Source organism: Podarcis raffonei, chromosome 6 (assembly GCF_027172205.1).
Source record: "Podarcis raffonei isolate rPodRaf1 chromosome 6, rPodRaf1.pri, whole genome shotgun sequence".
Classification (NCBI taxonomy): Eukaryota; Metazoa; Chordata; class Lepidosauria; order Squamata; family Lacertidae; genus Podarcis; species Podarcis raffonei.
In genome coordinates, this window is record NC_070607.1 from 33,632,792 (window position 1) to 33,653,120 (window position 20,329).

Here is a 20,329-nt window from a genome sequence, read left to right on the forward strand (position 1 = left end):
AATGCTGGGATTGAAACTATGTCAGTGGCTTGTGCATTGTTTGTTTGTTTGTTTGTTATGTTTTTAACTTTAGTAGAAAATTAGGAGCAGTGAGCATGAAATACTGCCTTTAAGTTGAAGTCTGAAAATGGCCACCCAAAATAGATGACACTAACTTGATTTTGTTTTAAAATATGACTAGTCATGGCTGCCTAGTCATTTTTGCCTAGTCAAAATTGTACCTAGGCATTTGGGTTGCCTAGGTACAATTTATAGAGCAATTTGCAAGGAACTCCATGTGTGATCAAGTCCATACCACAAGGCACAACCCAGATATTTTTTAACATATTTGTGCTTCTAACACAGCATTTCCCCCCTCTGCTTATCCAACAGTGCTATGACATCTGTTATCACTCGCAACCTTGAAGAGGCACCTGCTACCAAGTCAACTCCACTTTTCGTCCCTCAAACTGTGTCTAAAATAATAAGAGGCTCCTTTGAGTCAGCAGAACAACGGAATGAACGAAGGGTAACCCATATTAGATTTTTGTGTGCACTTTTTTTTGCTTGAGAAATGTTTCTTTTACATAGAAAAGAAGTTGTGTGAGCTATTTTTAATGTGCCCCCCCAATAAAACATTTACAGTTCAGTCCTATACACATATACTGAGAAGTATATATCTCAATGAGACCTACTCCCAGGAAAGTGTAAAAACTGACCTACTGGTACAAATATAAATTTAGCAGTCATAAAAGCACTATAGCTACCATAAAGCATTTATTTGTTATTAATTAAAGACTAATTCCCATTACAATCAGAACTTTAATCATGTATTTTATTTCAGGATTCTGGGGGGATTTAAAACTGGGGTGTAATAGGTAGAGAACAGGTATCTTATCGTGTCAATGAAGAACATAATTGCAGTTCTCAGTGTCAAGTAAATAAGTAGTGGCCTTGATCTAAATAAACTTAGCTATGATAAATCCTACTGTGCCTGACAGCTCTGGGATGTAGTTTTAATGGTGTAGTGGATGTAACTTACACTCTTGAAGCAGGATGTAAATTGATGCAACTAAAGATGTTAAGTCCTGAAAGGGTGAGCGCAAAACCCTAACGTAAATTAGAGCAGACCTATTGAAATCAGTGGACATACATTACTTCGCACTGGAAATCATCCTGTATTTCCCCCCTATTAAATATTAGGGCTTCCCTTAACCATTGGTCGAGATGCCGTGTTTATATATGCAGCGTTCCAACTGAATTACTGTTCTTTACCAAAATAATAATAATGATGATGATGAGGCAGAAGTCTGAGATTGCAATCTCTCATGCTGGACTATGTTCATCATCCATCCAGGACCAAATTTCTGCAGAACAGTCAGAACATTACAGGCCTGCCCCTCGTCACACTGAGTGTGTTGAAGCATGCACATTTGGATGTAGGGCTTGCGTTGAATGGTCAAACATTTATGCTGGGTGCTCCATAGATGACTCTCTGTACAACTTGGCTGGCGAACATACTTTTAGAGTAACACTCAAGCAAGGTAACTCTTCTTTATTCTATGATGTTTGTTGGGGTGTGTTTGGTTTTTTTTTTACAAAATGCAGAGAGGTTCAGCAAAAAGAACAGGAGCAATATTTCCCTGGACAATTAGCAGTCCTTCTGGATAGTGTGGGTTGTGTCATATGGGACTGGTGGTGGTGGAGAGCAGCTCACAAAAGGCTGTGGTCATGCTGAAGTTCAGTGTCATCTGTCGGCAAATGGCACTGTGAACCACAGTGGATGAAAGCCTAGGAAAATATACAGAAGGAGATGTGCACACAGAGACATACCATAAAGACTTGGGCTTGGTTAGAACAGACTCATTGAAATCATCTTAATGACAAAGATATTATTATTATTATTATTATTATTATTATTACTACTATTATTTATACCCCGCCCATCTTGAACAGGTGACAAAACAATCTGAGGTTTAAAGTTTTACTACCATAGTTCTCAAGCTGGTCTTTCATTAGGCCTACCAGTGAAGCCACAGATTATGCATTGTGGTCACATAACACATTCATATGCCATACAAATCAATGGACCCAACTGGTGGCTGCAAAAGCGCCCATTGACTATGTTTCAGAAACCATGATTTATTGCATAGATAAACCATGCAGTAACACTAATACTGACTCTATAATTTCAGCTGAGAGAAGAGCACCCATTGAGAAGTTACGATTGACTGTTCAAGGAGGCGCTCATTCTAGTTTACCAATGGTGCGTTTGACGAGAGATGAAGAAAGACATTTAAGAAGAATTCAGGTATTTCTGATAGCAATACATATCACCATGTGGAAGGGGCTACTATCCATATATTTTATATTCTACAACTTGTTCTAGCTTTCGGACAGTGTGTACAGTATTACATTTAAGGCGTTAAACTCAAGGGTGGGGAACCTTTGACCTTCCAGATGTTGCCAGAGTCCCATCAATCTCAGCTAGCATGGCCAGTCGCCAAGGGTGTTAGGATTTTGAGTCCAACATAGGGCTGCCATACACCTGGAATTTCCTGGACATACCCAGGATTTGTTTGCTAAAAATAGCGTCCACGCAGAATTTCCATAAATCAGTTAAAATAAAAATTGCTCAAAAATAGCTCAATTTTTTAAAATTTCAGTTTTTTTATGCAAAAGCAAAGCTCAACAACTTTTGTGTCTGGATTTTCTCTTATTGAAGTATGGCAATCCTAGTCCAACAGCATCCAATATCGTGAACTAAGGAAGCAATTAGTTGAAGACTGATCTTGATTGTATATATGACCTATGCATTTGTGTAAAACATTTTCTTGTGCCCCACAGAGGTCCCTTTTTTTGCTGCAACAATGTAGGAGGCAGCAGTTACAAGCTGTCTTTGCATACACAGCAGGCGCAGTGATTTTTGCCCCCGGAACAACACTCCATTGTCTCTTGAGACAGATGGGTGCCAACAATTCTGTGCAAATGAGAATCTGCAAATTAGCTTTCCCCCTCTGGCCAGACAAGAAGTACCTTGTCTGCAAAATGTTCTTCTCAAGCTTTGAAAACTTAATATGACTGTGTTTGTTTTTCTCTGGGTTCTTCCCCCATTAGCCCATCAGCAGCTCCAGCGAAAGCGATAGCGATAGCTCTAGTGATAGCTCTGACAGCTCAAGCAATGATTGGGATGACCGTGATGACGATGAAATGATAGATATGAAGCAGCAGGAACGTTATCAGAAGCACCCCAGGAAGACTTCTTTGAAGAGCAGCAGCAGCAGTGACGACAGCAGCAGCAGCGACAGCAGCAGCAGAAGCAGTGACAGCAGTAGCAGCAGCAGCGATAGCAGCAGCAGCAGCAGCGATAGCAGCAGCAGTAGCAGCGATAGCAGCAGCAGCAGCAGCGATAGCAGCAGCAGCGACAGCAGCAGCAGTAGTAGCAGTGACAGCAGCAGTAGTGACAGCAGCGATAGCAGCAGTAGTAGCAGCGACAGCAGCAGCAGCAGCAGTGACAGCAGCAGCAGCGACAGCAGCGACAGCAGCAGCAGCAGTGACAGCAGCGACAGCAGCAGCAGCAGTGACAGCAGCGACAGCAGCAGCAGCAGCAGCGACAGCAGTGACAGCAGCAGCAGCAGCAGTGACAGCAGGAGCAACAAGAAACAATCCAAGGGACGCCCAAGCAAACAGAAGCATGTTAAGGACAGCCACATTGGCAGCGGCAAGAGACCTTCAGTAAGTGCTTTCTATGAAACAACTGCCAAATTGTTCCTCCATTTACCAGAGTGCATTTGATTTACCTTTTCCCCCTTCTTCTTCTTCTTCTTCGTCTTCTTCTTGGAATTTAGAAGGACTTGCGAGGTCTGGAATTGGCTAACGCGAAATACATGGCACACAAGGCAAAGCAGCAGGTGAAGCACCAGGTAGTTTTGATATTCTTGATTCTTTAAAATGGACTTCCTCTCTGAGAAAGATGACAGAAATCCATGTCACGCGGGTCAACCTTCTTTGGGGCAAACTCACCCAAATAAAAGGCAATCCACCAGTGAGACTTTTTCTGCACCAATTTAAACGGTGCCTAGGAATATAGCCTGCATGACTTTGCAACATTGGATGCTGCAAATAGAGTTGGCTTCATAACTCTTTAGTTACGAAGCATCTGTGGCTACTGTCTGTAAAGAGGTTGTGAGCCATCCATGTGTCTGAAAAGCACTTGGGACTTTGGAGACAGGGGAAAAAAATCTACCTTATAGTGTGAGTGACAGGTCCTATATATCACAGTGTCATCTCCTTCTCATGCTCTCTGTTTATTTCTCTTTACATTTTTTTATTATTATTATTATGGGGTGAAAATCAGCAAGCATCAAGCAGTTCATCATCATCCTCTGAATCCAGTAGCAGCTCTAGCAGTGACTCCAGAAACACCAGAAGCAGCAGCAGAGACAGAAAGCAGAAAGGTGGAAGGAGCAGCTTCTTGCGAGAGGTAAGTTAATAAAAGTGAAAAAGAAGTCATTGCTTCATTCCTTAGCTTAGGTCCAGGTTTCAGTCAGGTAATTAATGTACAGGAAGTGGCTAGCAGAGTTGTCAGTTTTTCTCCCTACTTTTATTTATTTCCTAAGTGCTTCTTTAAACTGCGATCTGAAGGCAGCCCTGTAATGGGAAGTTTTAAATGTTTGATAATTTAGTGTGCTTTATAGACAGTCGTACCTTCGTTTTTGAACAGCCTAGTTCTCAAACATTTTGGCTCCCGAATGATCGAAACACGGAAGTGACTGTTCCAGTTTTCAGACGTTCTTTTGGAAGCCAAACGTCTGACGTGGCTTTCACAGCTTCTGATTGGCTTCAGGAGTTTCCTGCAGTCAATCAGAAGCCACTCTTTGGTTTTTGAACATTTTGGAAGTCGAACAGACTTCCAGAACGGATTATGTTCAACTTCCAATGACTGTATGCCGTAAGCCGCCCAGAGTGGCTGAGGAAACCCAGCCAGATGAGTGGGATATAAATAATTAAAGTTGTTGTTGTTGTTGTTGTTGTTGTTGTTGTTGTTGTTATTAAATACAAGAGGAAAGCATTTTCAAAACAGCTACAATTCTTGTTCATGTGTCTGTCCTAGTCAAGTGGAGGCTAGAATCTAATTGCAATTAAACAAATGAATGTGGTTTCACTTGCCTTATGCTTTGGGTGACATCTGTAATATTGTTGCTGTTTTTAATGCGGTGTGTGTGTAATCTTTATAAAATGTTTCAAGATTTCTCTTCTAAAAGTAAGTGGTATAAAAATATTACTGAATAATTAAGAAAACATTACTCTTCCTATCTCTGGTTCACCCTTTCAGAAGTACAAATCAAATCAACCGGGAGAAAGCTGGGTGGCAGAGCATAAGGAAATGGAAGCAGAGTTCAGCTCCCCCTCCCCACACACCCTTTTTAGTGTTAAAAGTGGACCCTCCCATTTTATAGATGAATGGGGCAGGCAAATAATTACACCTCTAGATAGACATCTGATTTTGTTCTTAGACAGCATGAAGTACATAAGGTGTCAACCACAGACTTCCTGCTACAGTTCCCAAAGTTTCCTGTAAAGAGATTTGATTGTTAAACCATGCTGGAAATTGTAGCTCAGTGAAGGGATTAGGAGTCTCCCAACATCTCTTAGCACCCTTAGCAAAGTACAGTTTCCAATAGTCTTTGGGGAAAGCCAGGACTGTTCAAAGTGGTATCACAGAGCTTGAAATTTATGGTGTGAATGTGACTCTAGTTGAAGGCAACTGATCATCATAGGCATTAAAATGGTGCCCTTTCATTTTTCTGTCTTTCAGGACCAGGACCAGGACCATGGTGATTCACTACGACCTTACGTTACCATTGTGGCTGAGGCAGTTAGGAGTGATAAGAAAGAACAGGGCTACAAATTTTCAATGTACATGAAGCATGACCGCTACAAAGCCCAGATGAAAATAGTTGGAAGTGAGCTTGCCAGAACCAAGTGGAGAGCATGTCTTGATAGTGTTGTGCAACCTTACACACTCCAGGTAAAAAAACAAAACATTTTTTTAAAATGTGCTTTCATTTATTTTTGGGGTTTGTAAGACAATTTTCAGCAATGCTTCTCTGAAGCTACACGTGATAAACTACTGAAATACAATAAAACAAATTTTCACTAATAATAAACATCGAATAGATTAAGAACCGAGGCAGAGCAGTTCTTATTTTTAAAGATAATAGAAACAATTATCCCACACTAGCTAGGGGGCACGGATTATTACAGGCAGAAGAACTGCTTAAAGTTGAAAGTTCACTAAACTTCAGAAATCAAAAAGCATCTCCTAGAATGTAGAGGGAGAAGTTGCTGCATCCTGGTGCAATAACTTGAAAAAAGAAGTGTTCCACCATACCTATGCCAATCTCAACATGCAAGTTTGTGAGGGGTGAGATAGTTCTTTAAATATCCCTTACCCAAGATCATTTAGGTTGGCCAATTGCTTGTTTATGAACTGTCAACTCATAGGAAAAAAATAACGGTGGTCTACAATATAGTTACTAAAGCACTCATTGGATTCTGTGATAATAAAACACAGAGCAAATGGCCAGTTCCAAATACTCTCATTGATAGAACAAAAATATTTTCAGCATATATAACAGGGGCATTCCCGCCCCCCATGCAATGAGGATGCCATTGTGATAGGATCCAAATGGGTCATTGGCTTTTCATTCCCATGGTATTAAATAACTTTTTTTTTTAATTTCCTACCTAAGAATGAACTGAGCTGGGGTGACAACTGCAAAGATTACAACATTCGAGTAAAGGCTTCCAGTGGGCTGGTTGCAGAACGGGACGCATTCGAAATTGAGATGAAATGGACAAAGGTTCCACGCTATCTAGAGAAATGTGCTGCTTGGTATAGCATCTACCTCATTTCTTATTAAACCTAATTGTCGCACATATTGGGGGGGGTTAATTTTAAAAAATCTGACTAAATCCTGTTTTGATTTCATCAAGGGTTATGGATCTCATTCCTGGTATTGCATACATGAAATACTTCACAGCGGTTTATCAGAAGAATCCTTCACGTCAGGTTCTGTTCAGAATAGTCCAGTCCTCTCCATGGACAACAGCTACAATCTTGAGAGTTCCCGGGGCATGTATTTGTTATCTCTTTTATTAAATATGGGTTATTAAATAAGTGTAGTTTGTCTTCAGGGAAGCAACTGGGTGGTCAGCAAGTATAGAGAATATATATTTTCAGGTTTAATTCAACCACGTACCATCAAATTTGGGTGGTACACACACAGCAGGCCCCCTACTCCACACCTTTAAAATTCAAAGGGGGGGGGAGGAAAAAAGACAATACTCGAATATAAGCCGCTCCCTTAAAATTCCACAGGCACTCACATCCGTTCCATTTTACCGTATGTCTGCTTCAGCAGCGATATCACTAAAAGCCCATTTTTGTAAGATCGCAAATTTAAGCCGCAGTTTAACATTTCACAGTCGGAATTTGGAAAAAGAAGTGAGGCTTATATTCAGGCCAATACGGTAACTTGCCCCAAACAAATCAAAATGGTTGCTCAATCAACAGGCCCCTGGAAGCAATCTGTAGGTTGGATCCACATTCTGTTTGTGTCCTTTCCACAAACAGAAGGGATTCTTCTGTTTGAAGATTCAGTCAAGATCCAGGGAGGAAGGAGGGAGATATTTTCTCGGTGCAGCTGCCTATATTACTTTTCATGCTTCTCCCAATAGTCCCCAACATGTGGAGAAGATTTTGAGGGGACACAGGGAACTTTAAGGGGAAGGAAGAATTGACAAAGATACCACCATCTCCACTTCCTCTAGTGAGAGTGGAACTGCTGAGTTTAAATTGGGATGTATCCCTATGGGTTTAGGGGAAAAAATTAAAAAGAAAGATATGTTTTAGCTTATGTAGTTAAATGATAAATCAAAACACAAGCTTTGATACAGCCACATTGGTCCTTATACATTCATTCTTTGTTTTCTAGGAAACCTTTTACAGAGATGGCCTCTGTTTTCCATTTTCTTTACCCGCTTTCGAAACTCCATATTATCAATCTTCAGCAAAAAGGGCATATGATTTATTTGAATTAATGTCATGGGCACCCAAAGGAGGTGAAGGTAAATTAATACTTTACTTACATCAGGCAAGTCTTTAAATTTAAAGCATTGCCTGTTCTTAGCTTCTAACAGGACCATTTTGCAAGCATATTGTTTCTAACTTTAAGCCTTCTGTTTAGCAATTATATATTGTAAATGGATTTAGTGATTTTATATGGATTTACCGGCTCATTTGATATATTTTTTTAATAATTATTATAAATTATGATGTTCTTCTTCTGTTTTGTAACCCACCTTGCGACCTTAAATACATTGAAATGAATAGATAAATAATTGACAGCGCACAGTCCTATGAACGTAAACTCAGACATAAGTCCCAATAAGTGCAATAAGACATACATATGCCCAGAAAGTATATATAAATTACAACCACATTATCATCGATCAAACTGCCAGAAGGAGTTTTCTTGCTTGCTTATAGCCACAAAAAGGTCACTTATCCATGATCAGGGTGGGCAGCAGTTATGGCCTGGCGCAGTGCCCCAGGACCGGGGGGGGGACCAGCCCTCTTCTCCAGTCTGGCTGCTGGTTTTGGCCTTGGGCAGCTGCAAGGCGTAATGGGATTGCCTGCCACAACTTTAAATTAAACTGGTCAATAGAGGCTAAAGGGGCAGATGGGGCCTAGGCAACGGACCAGAGTGAGCGAGTCTTCGTTCTGGTCCACCGCTGCTCTAGTTAAGCCACCTTGAACTTGGCAGCGCAGTCAGCAGAAGATCAATCCTTGGTGTAGCTTCTGAAGAGTAGGTTGAGTCCAAGCATTACTCCATCCTCAGGCAGATACAATATCTCAGGGTATCCCAGTAAAGATGGCTGGATGGAAGCTTCTGTCCTAATGGCAGCCTGACGGGGGCCAGCTTAGTTGACCTGCATCTTTTGTAAAAGTGGCAAAAGTCTGACAAAAACTGAGATCTAGTTGAACTGAGAGGCCTTTTTGATCAAACAGGCTTCCCCGGTTATTCATCCGAACTGCAAGGGATGGAATCTAAGTCTAACAAGAAAATGTACTTCCAGCCATCTGCCTAAACATTGCATATTTCTGGCTACTGTATCTTATGTTCACTCCTGCATCTGACTTCTTTTTGGGGGGGGGTGTCATCTTGCCAGCTGTATGTGAGGTGGACAACGAACGGATCATGACCTTTGATAACAAGGTATTCAATGTAACTACAACCAAACATGCCTGTGACCTTTTGGTAGTCCAAGACTGCAACAAAAATGAAAATTATGAACCACGGTTCCGTGTTTGGATATCAAAGTCCAGACCTGATAGTCCAGGAGAGGTTCACGTCAATATCTCTTCAGAGTAAGTTTTAACAAATACACAGCTTTTTCAGATAATATAATCACAAGGAAAAAAATAAAGGTTTAACCTTTACAGTGGTACCTCAGGTTAAAAATTTAATTCGTTCTGGAGTTCCGTTCTTAACCTGAAACTGTTCTTAACCTGAGATACCACTTTAGCTAATGGGGCCTCACGCTGCTGCTGCGCTGCTTTCTGTTCTCATCCTGAAGCAAAGTTCTTACCCCGAGGTACTATTTCTGGTTCAGCGGAGTCTGTAACCTGAAGCATCTATAACCTGAAGCGTCTGTAACCCGAGGCACCACTGTATTTCTGTTTCCCCCCTTTAATGGGAACTGCATTAGAAATAATTGCAAACTGGGCCACAGGACCCAGACTGCAGAAATGTGCAGTTTTCTCAGATCTAAATGGAATCAGATCACAGTTATCCCATGCCATGCTGCTGATGCCTTGAGGGGTCTATAGCAACCAATATTGGGGGAAGAAATGCATTTGGTTTCAAATTTAATGTGAACCTACTTCCTTTCAAACCACAGCGAAGGCAGCATGAGGAGCCTCAGGGGCGAATTGGTGCAGTTTTGCAGTGCACTCGTAAATGACAACTATGGGAGAAAGATGGGCTGCTTCACACTGATTGTTAATATCAGTTTTTTCACCTTCTAACAAAAAGCATTCCCCCCCCCCCCCCAGGATCAGAAGTTATATCAGAATCTTACCTACCATGAATAAGCTTTCTTTGTTATACAATGAGAATCGAGTCCTGCTTGACAAAAAGGAGTTTGAGGATGAGAAAGGTACTGCATCTGATATTACGCTTTTTCTTAAATCACAACACAGTTCCATTCACCTGAGTCAACTTAAATCCATGTACTCTGACTATTGGTTATATATTGGTAATCAATTTTATTTTTAAAAAAAACAAACCTTGAATAACTTGGGACACACCCACCCCGCATAATAATGAAAGTAAACATTGAAAATAAGTTAGTAAGCCTTGATCAGTAAAGGTGTGATGGGTTAGCTGAGTATCCTACCCATAAATTTGATTAAAATTTCTGTACACGGTAGTCAATACAAGCTGATGTCACAGAATCTCACAGCGAAAATTGCTGTGTCTCTGGTCCCATTCTGTAGGCAAGACTCAAAAAGTAATGTAAAACGAATGAACGAAATGTGCACATTTCTATGTACACTGCTGAAACATGCTCTTGCTCTTGAAATAATTGGTAAGCCATTTTAAACTATCCCATCTCTCCACAGCGCATGTTAAAATGTGTAAAAATGAGACAACTATTGCTATTGAGGCACCACTGATAGGCCTAGTGAATGTGACGTACGATGGCGAAACTCTGATGGTAAGTCTGACAGCCTGCTGCTTTTTGTGCTAGGATTTCTTGCTCCATTCCTTTAATGCACTGCATTGTAAGGATACAAACACAAGCTTCTACAGTAAATATCCATTATCCATGCAGATTACAGTCGCTTCCAGCATGAGAGGTAAAACCTGCGGACTCTGCGGAAACAATGACGGTGAAATGAGTAATGAAGCCCAGATGCCCAATCAAGAACAGGCATCAACCACTACAGAGCTTTTGCGTTCCTGGTCTTTGACGGATAGGTGTGATAGAGGTGATAGAGGTCAGTTAAATTTGGAAACTACATTTTCCATACAACTTCCCTAGAAAAAAAATGGCATAGCACCACATCACATCCCTCCCAGAGGCACTTGTAGCCGTGGATGGAATTGCCAGGCACTAGTCATGGTGGCAGCAACACCTTCTAGCCACTTAAACTGGTTTTTATCTGGAATTGGGGCAGTCTTTTAAGCTTTAAAGGCAGCCTTCAGAGCAGCCTGTAAAGTTGTAAGTAGCCTTCAACAAATATTAGGGGATGAAATTTTCGGTGAGAATGGAACAGAATAGACCTTGGTTTGTCCACATGCAGAAGTGCCAAGGCTACCTGTCCATGCCTAATTCCCGACTACACAAAGTTGGGAGGGGACAATGACAATTGTGTTGTCATTGATCTGCTATGCATCTCTCAGCTTGAAAGTTCAAGTCTCTCTACTTTCTACCATTACTAAGGCTGCAAATGTGTCTCTTTGAGCAGAATGCATGTCTGAAGCAAAGAGTCTTTTAAGACAGAGGTGGATTGCCATATACCCCCTTCAACTGGGATCACAGCTGTGCCTTTCATAAGGCAAAGCTGACTGCCACTGCAATGGAAGGAAGAAGGGAGAAGCGAGGCTTTGTATCATCAATGCAGACAGCTGGTGCAATGTCACTCTCCTTACTGAGTGGCCCTGTCCAGGGTTTGCCTCCCTTCTCGTTCTTGAAGAGGCTGGTTAGTTCAAACATATGTGTGCCTGTAGAAAATGTAACTTGAGAAAAGAGACATTGCACATACTTTTGTCAACCAAGACAATAAAAAATATGTAAAAACAAAAAATGTATGCGTGACATTCAAATCCACCACACCATTGGGTTATCTGCCCATTAAAATTTCACAGTTAAGAGCTGGATGTAGTTGCTTGGTTGACTGAACTGATCTTTAGCATGTTGCCTTAATAGGATAACCCACATATCCCTGCAGAAGTTTTCTTCACCAAAAATAGCATTATTATTTGATTTTAAAAAGTTCTTTTTAGCACTTGCCTCTTTCTTTGCTTCTTTCAGTATGGAATTGCAACTGTGTGTAAATAACTGAAAGAATTACCAATTTTATGCTGTTTGTAGATGTAGAGACAAAAATTAGAATTGTATACAGCATTGTAAATATTCCATACCCATTCCAACAAATTATTTGACTGGGGGGTTTTGTTGTTGTTGTTAATTCAAGGTGGGAATGTCCACACTGCTAAAAAATATATCGCTTGGACTCTGTTGATTGATGGTAATTTTCCTTTTTTGACAGAAATGGAAGCAACGTCTGACTCAGAGGCTTGGGCAGCTTAGCTCTGAGAAGACTCCAGACTGGGTGAACATTACCCTGACAACGTACTTCAGATCAACCTTTCGATATCTCAAATTAACTGAGTTATCTCGAAAACCACCTTGGGGATGCCAGTGCTACATCAAATGATAAATATATTAATTAATGTTAATTGGAACTAAACTAAAATCAAATGCATTCTGCATTGTATGAAGTTCTAAATAAAAAATACATTGTGCATTAAATAAATATGTGTGATCATTTTGTTCCTTTTCCACAAAGCAATTGGGCTGAAAATATTTTAGAGAGAGAAAGAATCATTTATTGTTGGTTACTGTTCAGCTGTCACTAAAATAACCTCAACATCTTTCATAATAAAAACATGCTAACATAGTCTACTAGTTAACAGCTGACAAATTAACATGCCATACAGGCACAACACAGAATTTGGATTTCAGAAGGTTTATTTCTTTATTATTAATGACATTTATATACCACTTAATTATTCACATTGCTAGGTGATGTACAGAAAAACAATCCACAGAAAATGGGACAACAAAGCCTTCAAAATTTATCCTAAAACCAAATATTACCTTCATATGCCTGCTGGAACAAGGAAGTCCTAGCCATGCGCCCAAAGTTCAACAAGTGGGAGGGAGTTTCACCAGCTTGGACCCAATACTCTGACTCCATGCCTTCTAGTACTTATGAGTTGTATGTCTGAGCCATGGGGGAACGCTAATAGACTCCTCAGAGATTGCAGTGATCAGACAGGTCCTTAAAATATTCTAGGCCCAAGTTGTTAAGGGCCTTGTAAATTAGCAGAAGAACCTTGAACATAGCTTGGTAACATATGGGCAGCCAGTGAGCGCTTCTAAGGACTGGAGTTGTGTGTTGGCAGTAGTCTGTTCCACTCAACAGTCTAGCAACAGCATATTGCACCAGCTGGAGCTTCCAGGCCAGACACAAGACTAGCCCCACACATTGCAGTCCTCAGGTACCGATACCTGAATCACCACAGCTAGCCTATTCCTGTCAGAGTTGGCCAGAGTTGGTAAAATGCACTCCCAGCTGCTGAGGCTACCTGAACGTCAACTGATAAAGATGGATCCAGGAGCAACCCCACCTGTTCTTTCAGTGGGATAATATATTTGCCAGGGCAGGGAGACGGTCAGCTTCCCAGACACTGGAATTACACCCCCACGGTGCCTCTGTCTTCTTGGGATTTAAGCTCAGTTTATCAGCCCTCATCCATTCCACAACTGCATCCAGACAAGGTTTCAGACTATGCTTAGCCTCACCTGACTCAGAGGTTATGGAGAAATGGAGCTGGTTATCATCAGCATACTGAACACCCTTCGCCCCCAAACTCCTCTACATGACTCTCAATGGCTTCATGTAGACGTCAAAGAACATTCACAATGGGATTGTTCCCTGAGGCACACCGCAGCACAAGGAACAGGGAGCCAAGAGACAATCCCCTAATGTTATTCTCTAGACACTGTAAAACTGTATCCCCAGTACCCAGCCTACAACGTCGGTCCAGGAGGATACCATGGTCATTGACACCAACAGACTGAGAAGGTGGTACCCTGTCCCACTCTTGTTACAGGTTATCCATCTTGGTGACCAAGGCTGATTCAGTCCCAAAACTGTACCTGAACCAAGAGTGAAACAAATCCAGATATCCTCCAAGGACTCCTGTGTCTATTCTGTCAGAGTTCAGCTCTGCCTTGTCTTAGAAACTGAGGTCTCCTTGGATAAGGATATGTCTCCCATTCACCCAAGATGTTTCACTGATGCTTTCAAAGTGTCCAGCTAGTGGCACATGAGACTACTTGGGAGGAGGGTGAAGTGCATGGAAGCACCCATGAAGATCAGGATCTGACTGAGAATCAGAAAGAGGTAGAACCTTGACGGAGTCCAGCCGTCATTAAATGGCGCACAGCATAGAAAAATGACACAGAAAGCCAGCTATATTTTCATGATGGATAAGAGCAGCTCCTTTCTCTGCCCTCCTCCGATTTATTCTCCTTTGTTCTCTCCAGCCGCATGGCCGTTTGCCAATGTCTCACGTTACCTCATCCTGTCTAGGCTTTTATTACACACATCACCATATAAGGTCATCACTGCCCAGAGGAAACACAACTCCATTTAAGATCAATACATTCCAATACATTGTAAAGCTCAGAGTGCTGGTCAGCCGAGGTCAGGGGGCACCCTGCAGTATTACAAGCCTCTGCCATGGCTTTATGACTCCCACAGAACCTCAAGTTCCTGCGTAAGGTTCAAGACTGAGATGCTTCACTGTTGAAGCAGCTTTTTCCCCAAGCTCCAGTCTTCCTGAACTAGGCAAATGGACTGTCAGGACTGAGACAGCTCCAAGTGAAAGGTTGCAGTCTGCTGAAGAACAGAGAGAGGCAGATCACACACAGGCTGAGCTGAGTTCACATCAGACAGGGGTAACTTCACCGCCCCGTGGAATGCAGGTTGCCAAGGGAACAATCTCGAATGAGCAAGATCTCAGACAGGACTCTCATGGGGAGGAAAAAGACATGGGAGAGAAGATTGACAGTCTGTCTTCTCAGGAAGAAGTTGGAGGGTATCCAATGAGCCCATGCAGTCGTCGCTGGGGGAGGATGTATGACAGGAAAAAGAATCAGAAACAAAAGGGTCATAGGTTCCGTTTATGTTGGCGGAAGAGGAAGGACTCTTTAGAAGGGTCATCATGATGGATAAGACTGGTGGCGTGTTAGAGCCATCCAGAGAACTCTGTGTTTTGCAATAAATCTTCCTTTTTAATTAACCATGCTTGCTGTGTTATCAAGTCAGAAACTGGGACTCCTGACATGGACATAGAGTGCTCTTTTCCACATAAACAAACACAGCTCCATTACTGGGTAGTTCATAGATTAGCATTATATGTACAAGCCTTTGGCAAATATGGTCCCCTCACCACCAGCAGCAGGAAATAAATAAATACATACATACATACACACATACATACATACATACATACATACATACCCATCTGGCTGGGTTTCCCCAGCCACTCTGGGCGGCTCAGTTGTCTTTTAAAAGTTGGGATAATAATAACAGGGCTGCCTTCAGATGTCTTCTAAAAGTCAGATAGTTGTTTATTTCCTTGGCATCTGATGGAAGGGCATCCCACAGGGTGGGCGCCACTACTGATCAAAAGCAGTCCCTTCTGTTTTTAGCTACCCACAGTTCGTTGTGTCCAAACTTGGATAAACTGTAGTTAGTTTTAGCTTTTACAAACAATGCAATGTAGGACTCTGTTTTGCTCATTCCTGCATTGCAGGGATTTTGGCCAGATGACCTTTGGAGTCCCTTTCAATTCTACAGTTCTACGATTCATATAAACCATACAAACCATAACCAAAACTAACCACAGTTCCCAGTTCAGACGACATGTCAAACTTTGCTTAGCTGGATCTCCTAATGGCCATAATGGAGGAGGAGAGAGGGTAAGCTAGCCTGCACACATAACATTAAATAATGGTTCAGCATTATGCCTGAACCAGACACTGTGCCACTAACTGGTCTTTTTCATTTATAAGACATTCAGTCTTATTTATTACCTGCCAATAGCACATTTTATCAATTCCAGACAGAACATTTTGCCTTATTTGCTTCTGTTGAGAGCATTAAACTTAGAAATGTGCCATGGGCACTTTACAGAAATCTCTGCTATATATAATTTAAAATATTTGTATGTTATATTTCTATGCCAGCCCAACATTACATTAAGTGGGTGATGAAAGCTTAACGCCATTAGATTTCCTTTTAACTCCCACTTGCATTTACAAAAATCATATTTTCCATACCATAAAGTCACAGTAAGCAGTTCTTTCCTTTTTTTATAATTTTGGTAAACAAGGAAAATCTGTGCTTGCAGCTTTTAGAGGAACTCTGGTCTAATGTATTCATTAAAGGAAAGCTTTTGTCTACCTACAGTACTAATTTAAATTACCATTTCCATGAAAAGTTAGCCCAGCAGGCAGAGGAATCGTAAAGATGAACAAAGGTGGGCTGAAAACCCCAGGGAAGGTCTTTGTGGATGGGGACAAATAATTGCAAGGAAATAGATGTATCCTGAACAAAGAGTGTGAATTTGGGGGCAAGGATTGGGGACTGGGTTTTTTGATCCTAAAATGCAAAAACATAAAACAAACATTAATCTGAGGGGAAAATGTGAGGCTAATTTCTCCAGCTTAAAAAAGACTGAAGAACTGCTCTGCTGCCCTGTTTTGTGAGATGCACTTGTAGTACTGATATATTCAAACTTTTTCTTTCTTTCTTTCTTTCAAAAAAAACTTCTATCAAATAGTGGGTAATAAATACACAGCAGGGCAAACAGGACAATCCTTTCTATTTAGGGGACCAGGTTGTTTATGTATGTGCAAGATGCTGTACCTAAAAATCAGTCTTTCTCCCAGGTTTACAACAATGCCTTGACCATTATCTCACTCCTCTTCTTATACTTCTTCATTCTACTTGTAAACTTTTGTGCATTTAAAATTGACTCCAGAATTTATTTTCTTTAAATCAGATGTTCAAATAATTTTGTGTGTACGTGCATAAGCATGAGCATTGGTGTATGTTAAGCGTGATCATATACTTGTACATATATGACCCAGCAAGGTAATTGTGTTGCGATGGAAAATTACAAATATTTATGGCCCTATCAGACATCATGGATATTTACCTTCCATTTCCTTGTTTTTCCCATTACTTCTCATTGCACATTTTCTATCCCTCAAACTGTGGGGGGATACAGTCTTAGAATGGATTACAATGTGGTGAGAATATAGAGCGAACAGGAATGATATTGAGCTTCTTGTTCCTTCTCTGACATATATGATGAGAAGTCTGAGGTAAAATACCATATAATGTAGCTTCCCCTGATCATTTCCATTCTTCTCAGAACACCCAAGTCACACCAGGACATGTTGAACTTATAGTATACAATTGCCCTTCAGGCATGCTCTGTATGTAGTTCTCAGGCCATATGTGGTTACTGTAAGGTGCAAAAAAACCAAAAAAAAACACCTAGCTATAGCAAATGCTTTAAAAATGAACTGCTTTTTTCCAACTTAATAGGAAACTGTTAACTATAATATTCACCTAGCCTACTGGAGTATATTCAGAGCAAGCCTTTGAAAGCAGCTTTGAATCTTCTCGTCTCCCCAAAATCTCTCCCACCATCCTCCTTAAGTGGAATTTTCGTTCTGTTTTACATCTGCTCTAAAATTGCCTCAAGCAGAATCCTACCAGATTGGAAGGCAGACAAGACTCAATTTATATGTTCCGTAGTCATTTAAATAGGAAGTGTGACATGCACCCCACCCTTGACATCACAATACAATTGCCGCTGAAATGCAGCAGTGAAAACAGCATCCTTGTCTCGTCTCCTTCTTGTGGCTTTGACTACCATGAGTTTGACTCTTTGCTACCCCTCCTGCCACCTCAAATGGGAAACACTATCCAGTGAGATGGTTCATTCAAAGGCCGGGCTGGTAGGCTAGGAATGAATGCAACCTGGAGATCTCAGCAGCTGCCAACCGGCTCCGAAAGAGAGGTGAAGCGAGCATGCTGGGAAGAAAGGGAAGTGATGCAGCAGCTGTTTGGTTTTACCTTTGGTAGCACAGAGAGTGGCAGCCATTCATTCATAGTCAAGCAAAGTTCTGTTCCAAAAGCAGCTTCAAAAACTCTGGGAGTGAAGGATGGGGGGGGTGCTTTTGTGAAAGGTGGAGGGACCGGCTTTTATTTCTTCTGTTCCATTCAGGACAGAGGTTAGTCAAGTTTCATATTATTTCCATTTTTAAAGAGCCTCTTTCATTTTTGTGTGTGCGCGCATTGGCTATTCTGCGGACGACAATTCGCGTTCATTAGTGCCCCCATACTGAGATGGCTGAGCAACTATCAAAAGACAGAAGAGATACCCACCGATGCTCCTGGCTGTGAAATCCAAACATAATGAAATCTAGTAATGTGCCTTGAACTGGGTGAAGAAAAGAATAAACTCAGATGAAAATCCATCTTCCCCAAAAACTTAAAAACCATATTAATGTTAGAAGTGTCAATACACAGGTGCTCCTTTCCCCAAATATACCACACACAGGCATCGGTTCCATTGAGGCACATAGCAGGTGTTCAGACTAAAAAGTCACTGGAAATTATTCTTGATCTGTTTGAAAAAGTTATGCCTAAACTGGGTGTGGGGGGACTTCAAATGTATATTCCACAGTCTTCAGTACATACAGTACATATATATAAATTGCTGATTTTGTAGTGTTACTGTAAGGTACATATTGTGCATATTGTATTGTTGGTTTTATTTTGATTTGATTTCATAGCAAGGGGAAGCTGAATAACAAATGTAGGCCCCGCCAGACAATCTCTTTCCCTTTCACGAGCTATTTTGGATGTGATGGTTAGCAGGATCAGTACTACAGCACTCCAGCTGGGCCATATTGATAATAGTTGTTTCTGTGAAAATACATCAATGGGACTCTTGCCCTAGGCTAGAAAGCCTACTCACATTAGTCTTAGGAGCAGGCGTAGACTGGATGAAGGATGATCTTGTATAGAAATGCTTTGCGGGGGACCCCACAAACCACTTCGCCACTGCCCCAAGCTCCCATGGTTGCTTCCTCCCTTCCCACTTTCCAGAAGACAATATAGGAGGGGAATAAGCACAGGAGAAGAAAATGCCCCCTTTCCCTTTCTGATATATGAAAGAAAAGGGGTGATATTCTTTTTCCCCTCACCTTGATCACCACCTTAGCAAGATAGCAAGAAAGGGGAGATTCTTTTCTTTCCCATAGCAGAAAGGGAAAGGGAACAATTCTTTCCTCTTCACTCTCCATCACCACAAAAGATTCTAGGAAGAAGCTGGAGAAAGAACAAAAAACTTTCCCCCCTGATGCCTGAAATAAAAAAGGACACCCGTTCTCTTTTCTTCTGCCCCACAACTGCCTGACATGAAAGTAACGGGTGGCGGGGAAAAGAATGAGTCTCTTTTTCTTCCATGTATCAAAGAAAGGGGGGGCTTGTACTTACCCCTCCCCACGGTTAATAATCGGGAGTGTGGAGGAAATGCATGGGAATGCATGCTACCACAGAAAGTGGCAAAGAAATCAGGCTTATAGCAGTGCCACCATACAAAAAAGCAGCAAAGGAAAGGTAGCATCAATGGCTGGAATTGCCATCTTTGGTATTCAGTTGGTTCGTTTGTACAATGCAGTGAGCTAAACCATGGCTAATCAAGACTGCATGAATGTGCAGCCTCCTAGAATGGAGATCACAGCCAATCCGTTTCTCCCTGGTACAATTTACTGCCATGTCATGCTGAGCGGAGCCAAAACTCTGAACTGGGACTCTCTCGAGTTTGCTGTACTTTGTTTTGCTAACCAGGCCAATGTTTACCCAGACAAAGAAGTTATTTACTCAGGTATTTTCTTCTCTCTCTTTACCTTCAGTATTCTGTGGCTCCTGCAAGTTCACTGTGTGGTTTGGATATTATTATTTTTTATTGCTTTTACTTTTAATTTACAAACTTACATACACCTGCAAATCTAGGAAGTCACCTGAGCATGTAGAACTTTAGTGTTGGATCGCCCTGTTGTGCTTCCAAATTTGCCATAAGAAGGAAAGAAGGAATAATGGATGAAACACAGCACTTTCCTTCACGAGTACAAAAATAAACACATTTGTAGGCATACCTGTAGATTCTTTATATAACCCCCCTTGTGAGTTTTTATTATTAAATCCTAAACTAGAATTTCAGCCTAATAAAATAGTGTATGGATATATGCACAGCTCATCCATAGTTCTGTTGGAGAGTTTGCATCCCATTTCTAAAAGACGTAAGAAAAAAGATCATTTAAAACCAAGGATGTGCCTCTTAACTCCTGTTAAGCTGCTGTATAAAGCAGAAGAACTGCTTTACCCCAGAGGGCA

The 20,329-nt window shown here is 41.3% G+C and overlaps 1 protein-coding gene across 1 annotated transcript in view; it reads left to right on the forward strand.

The window, feature by feature from the left end:
* Positions 1–12,549, forward strand: part of LOC128415576 (vitellogenin-1-like) — a 38,279-nt gene extending 25,730 nt beyond the window's left edge. The window contains exons 20-35 of the mRNA XM_053391961.1: positions 373–508; positions 1,337–1,523; positions 2,175–2,290; positions 3,097–3,513; positions 3,631–3,714; positions 3,828–3,902; positions 4,337–4,462; positions 5,810–6,010; positions 6,735–6,877; positions 6,979–7,117; positions 7,980–8,112; positions 9,217–9,415; positions 10,103–10,206; positions 10,673–10,767; positions 10,885–11,050; positions 12,326–12,549. Of these exons, the coding sequence (XP_053247936.1) occupies positions 373–508; positions 1,337–1,523; positions 2,175–2,290; positions 3,097–3,513; positions 3,631–3,714; positions 3,828–3,902; positions 4,337–4,462; positions 5,810–6,010; positions 6,735–6,877; positions 6,979–7,117; positions 7,980–8,112; positions 9,217–9,415; positions 10,103–10,206; positions 10,673–10,767; positions 10,885–11,050; positions 12,326–12,366 (2,362 nt within the window). The 3' untranslated portion in view covers positions 12,367–12,549. The remainder of the gene's footprint in view (positions 1–372; positions 509–1,336; positions 1,524–2,174; positions 2,291–3,096; positions 3,514–3,630; positions 3,715–3,827; positions 3,903–4,336; positions 4,463–5,809; positions 6,011–6,734; positions 6,878–6,978; positions 7,118–7,979; positions 8,113–9,216; positions 9,416–10,102; positions 10,207–10,672; positions 10,768–10,884; positions 11,051–12,325) is intronic.
* The last annotated feature ends 7,780 nt before the right edge of the window (positions 12,550–20,329 follow it).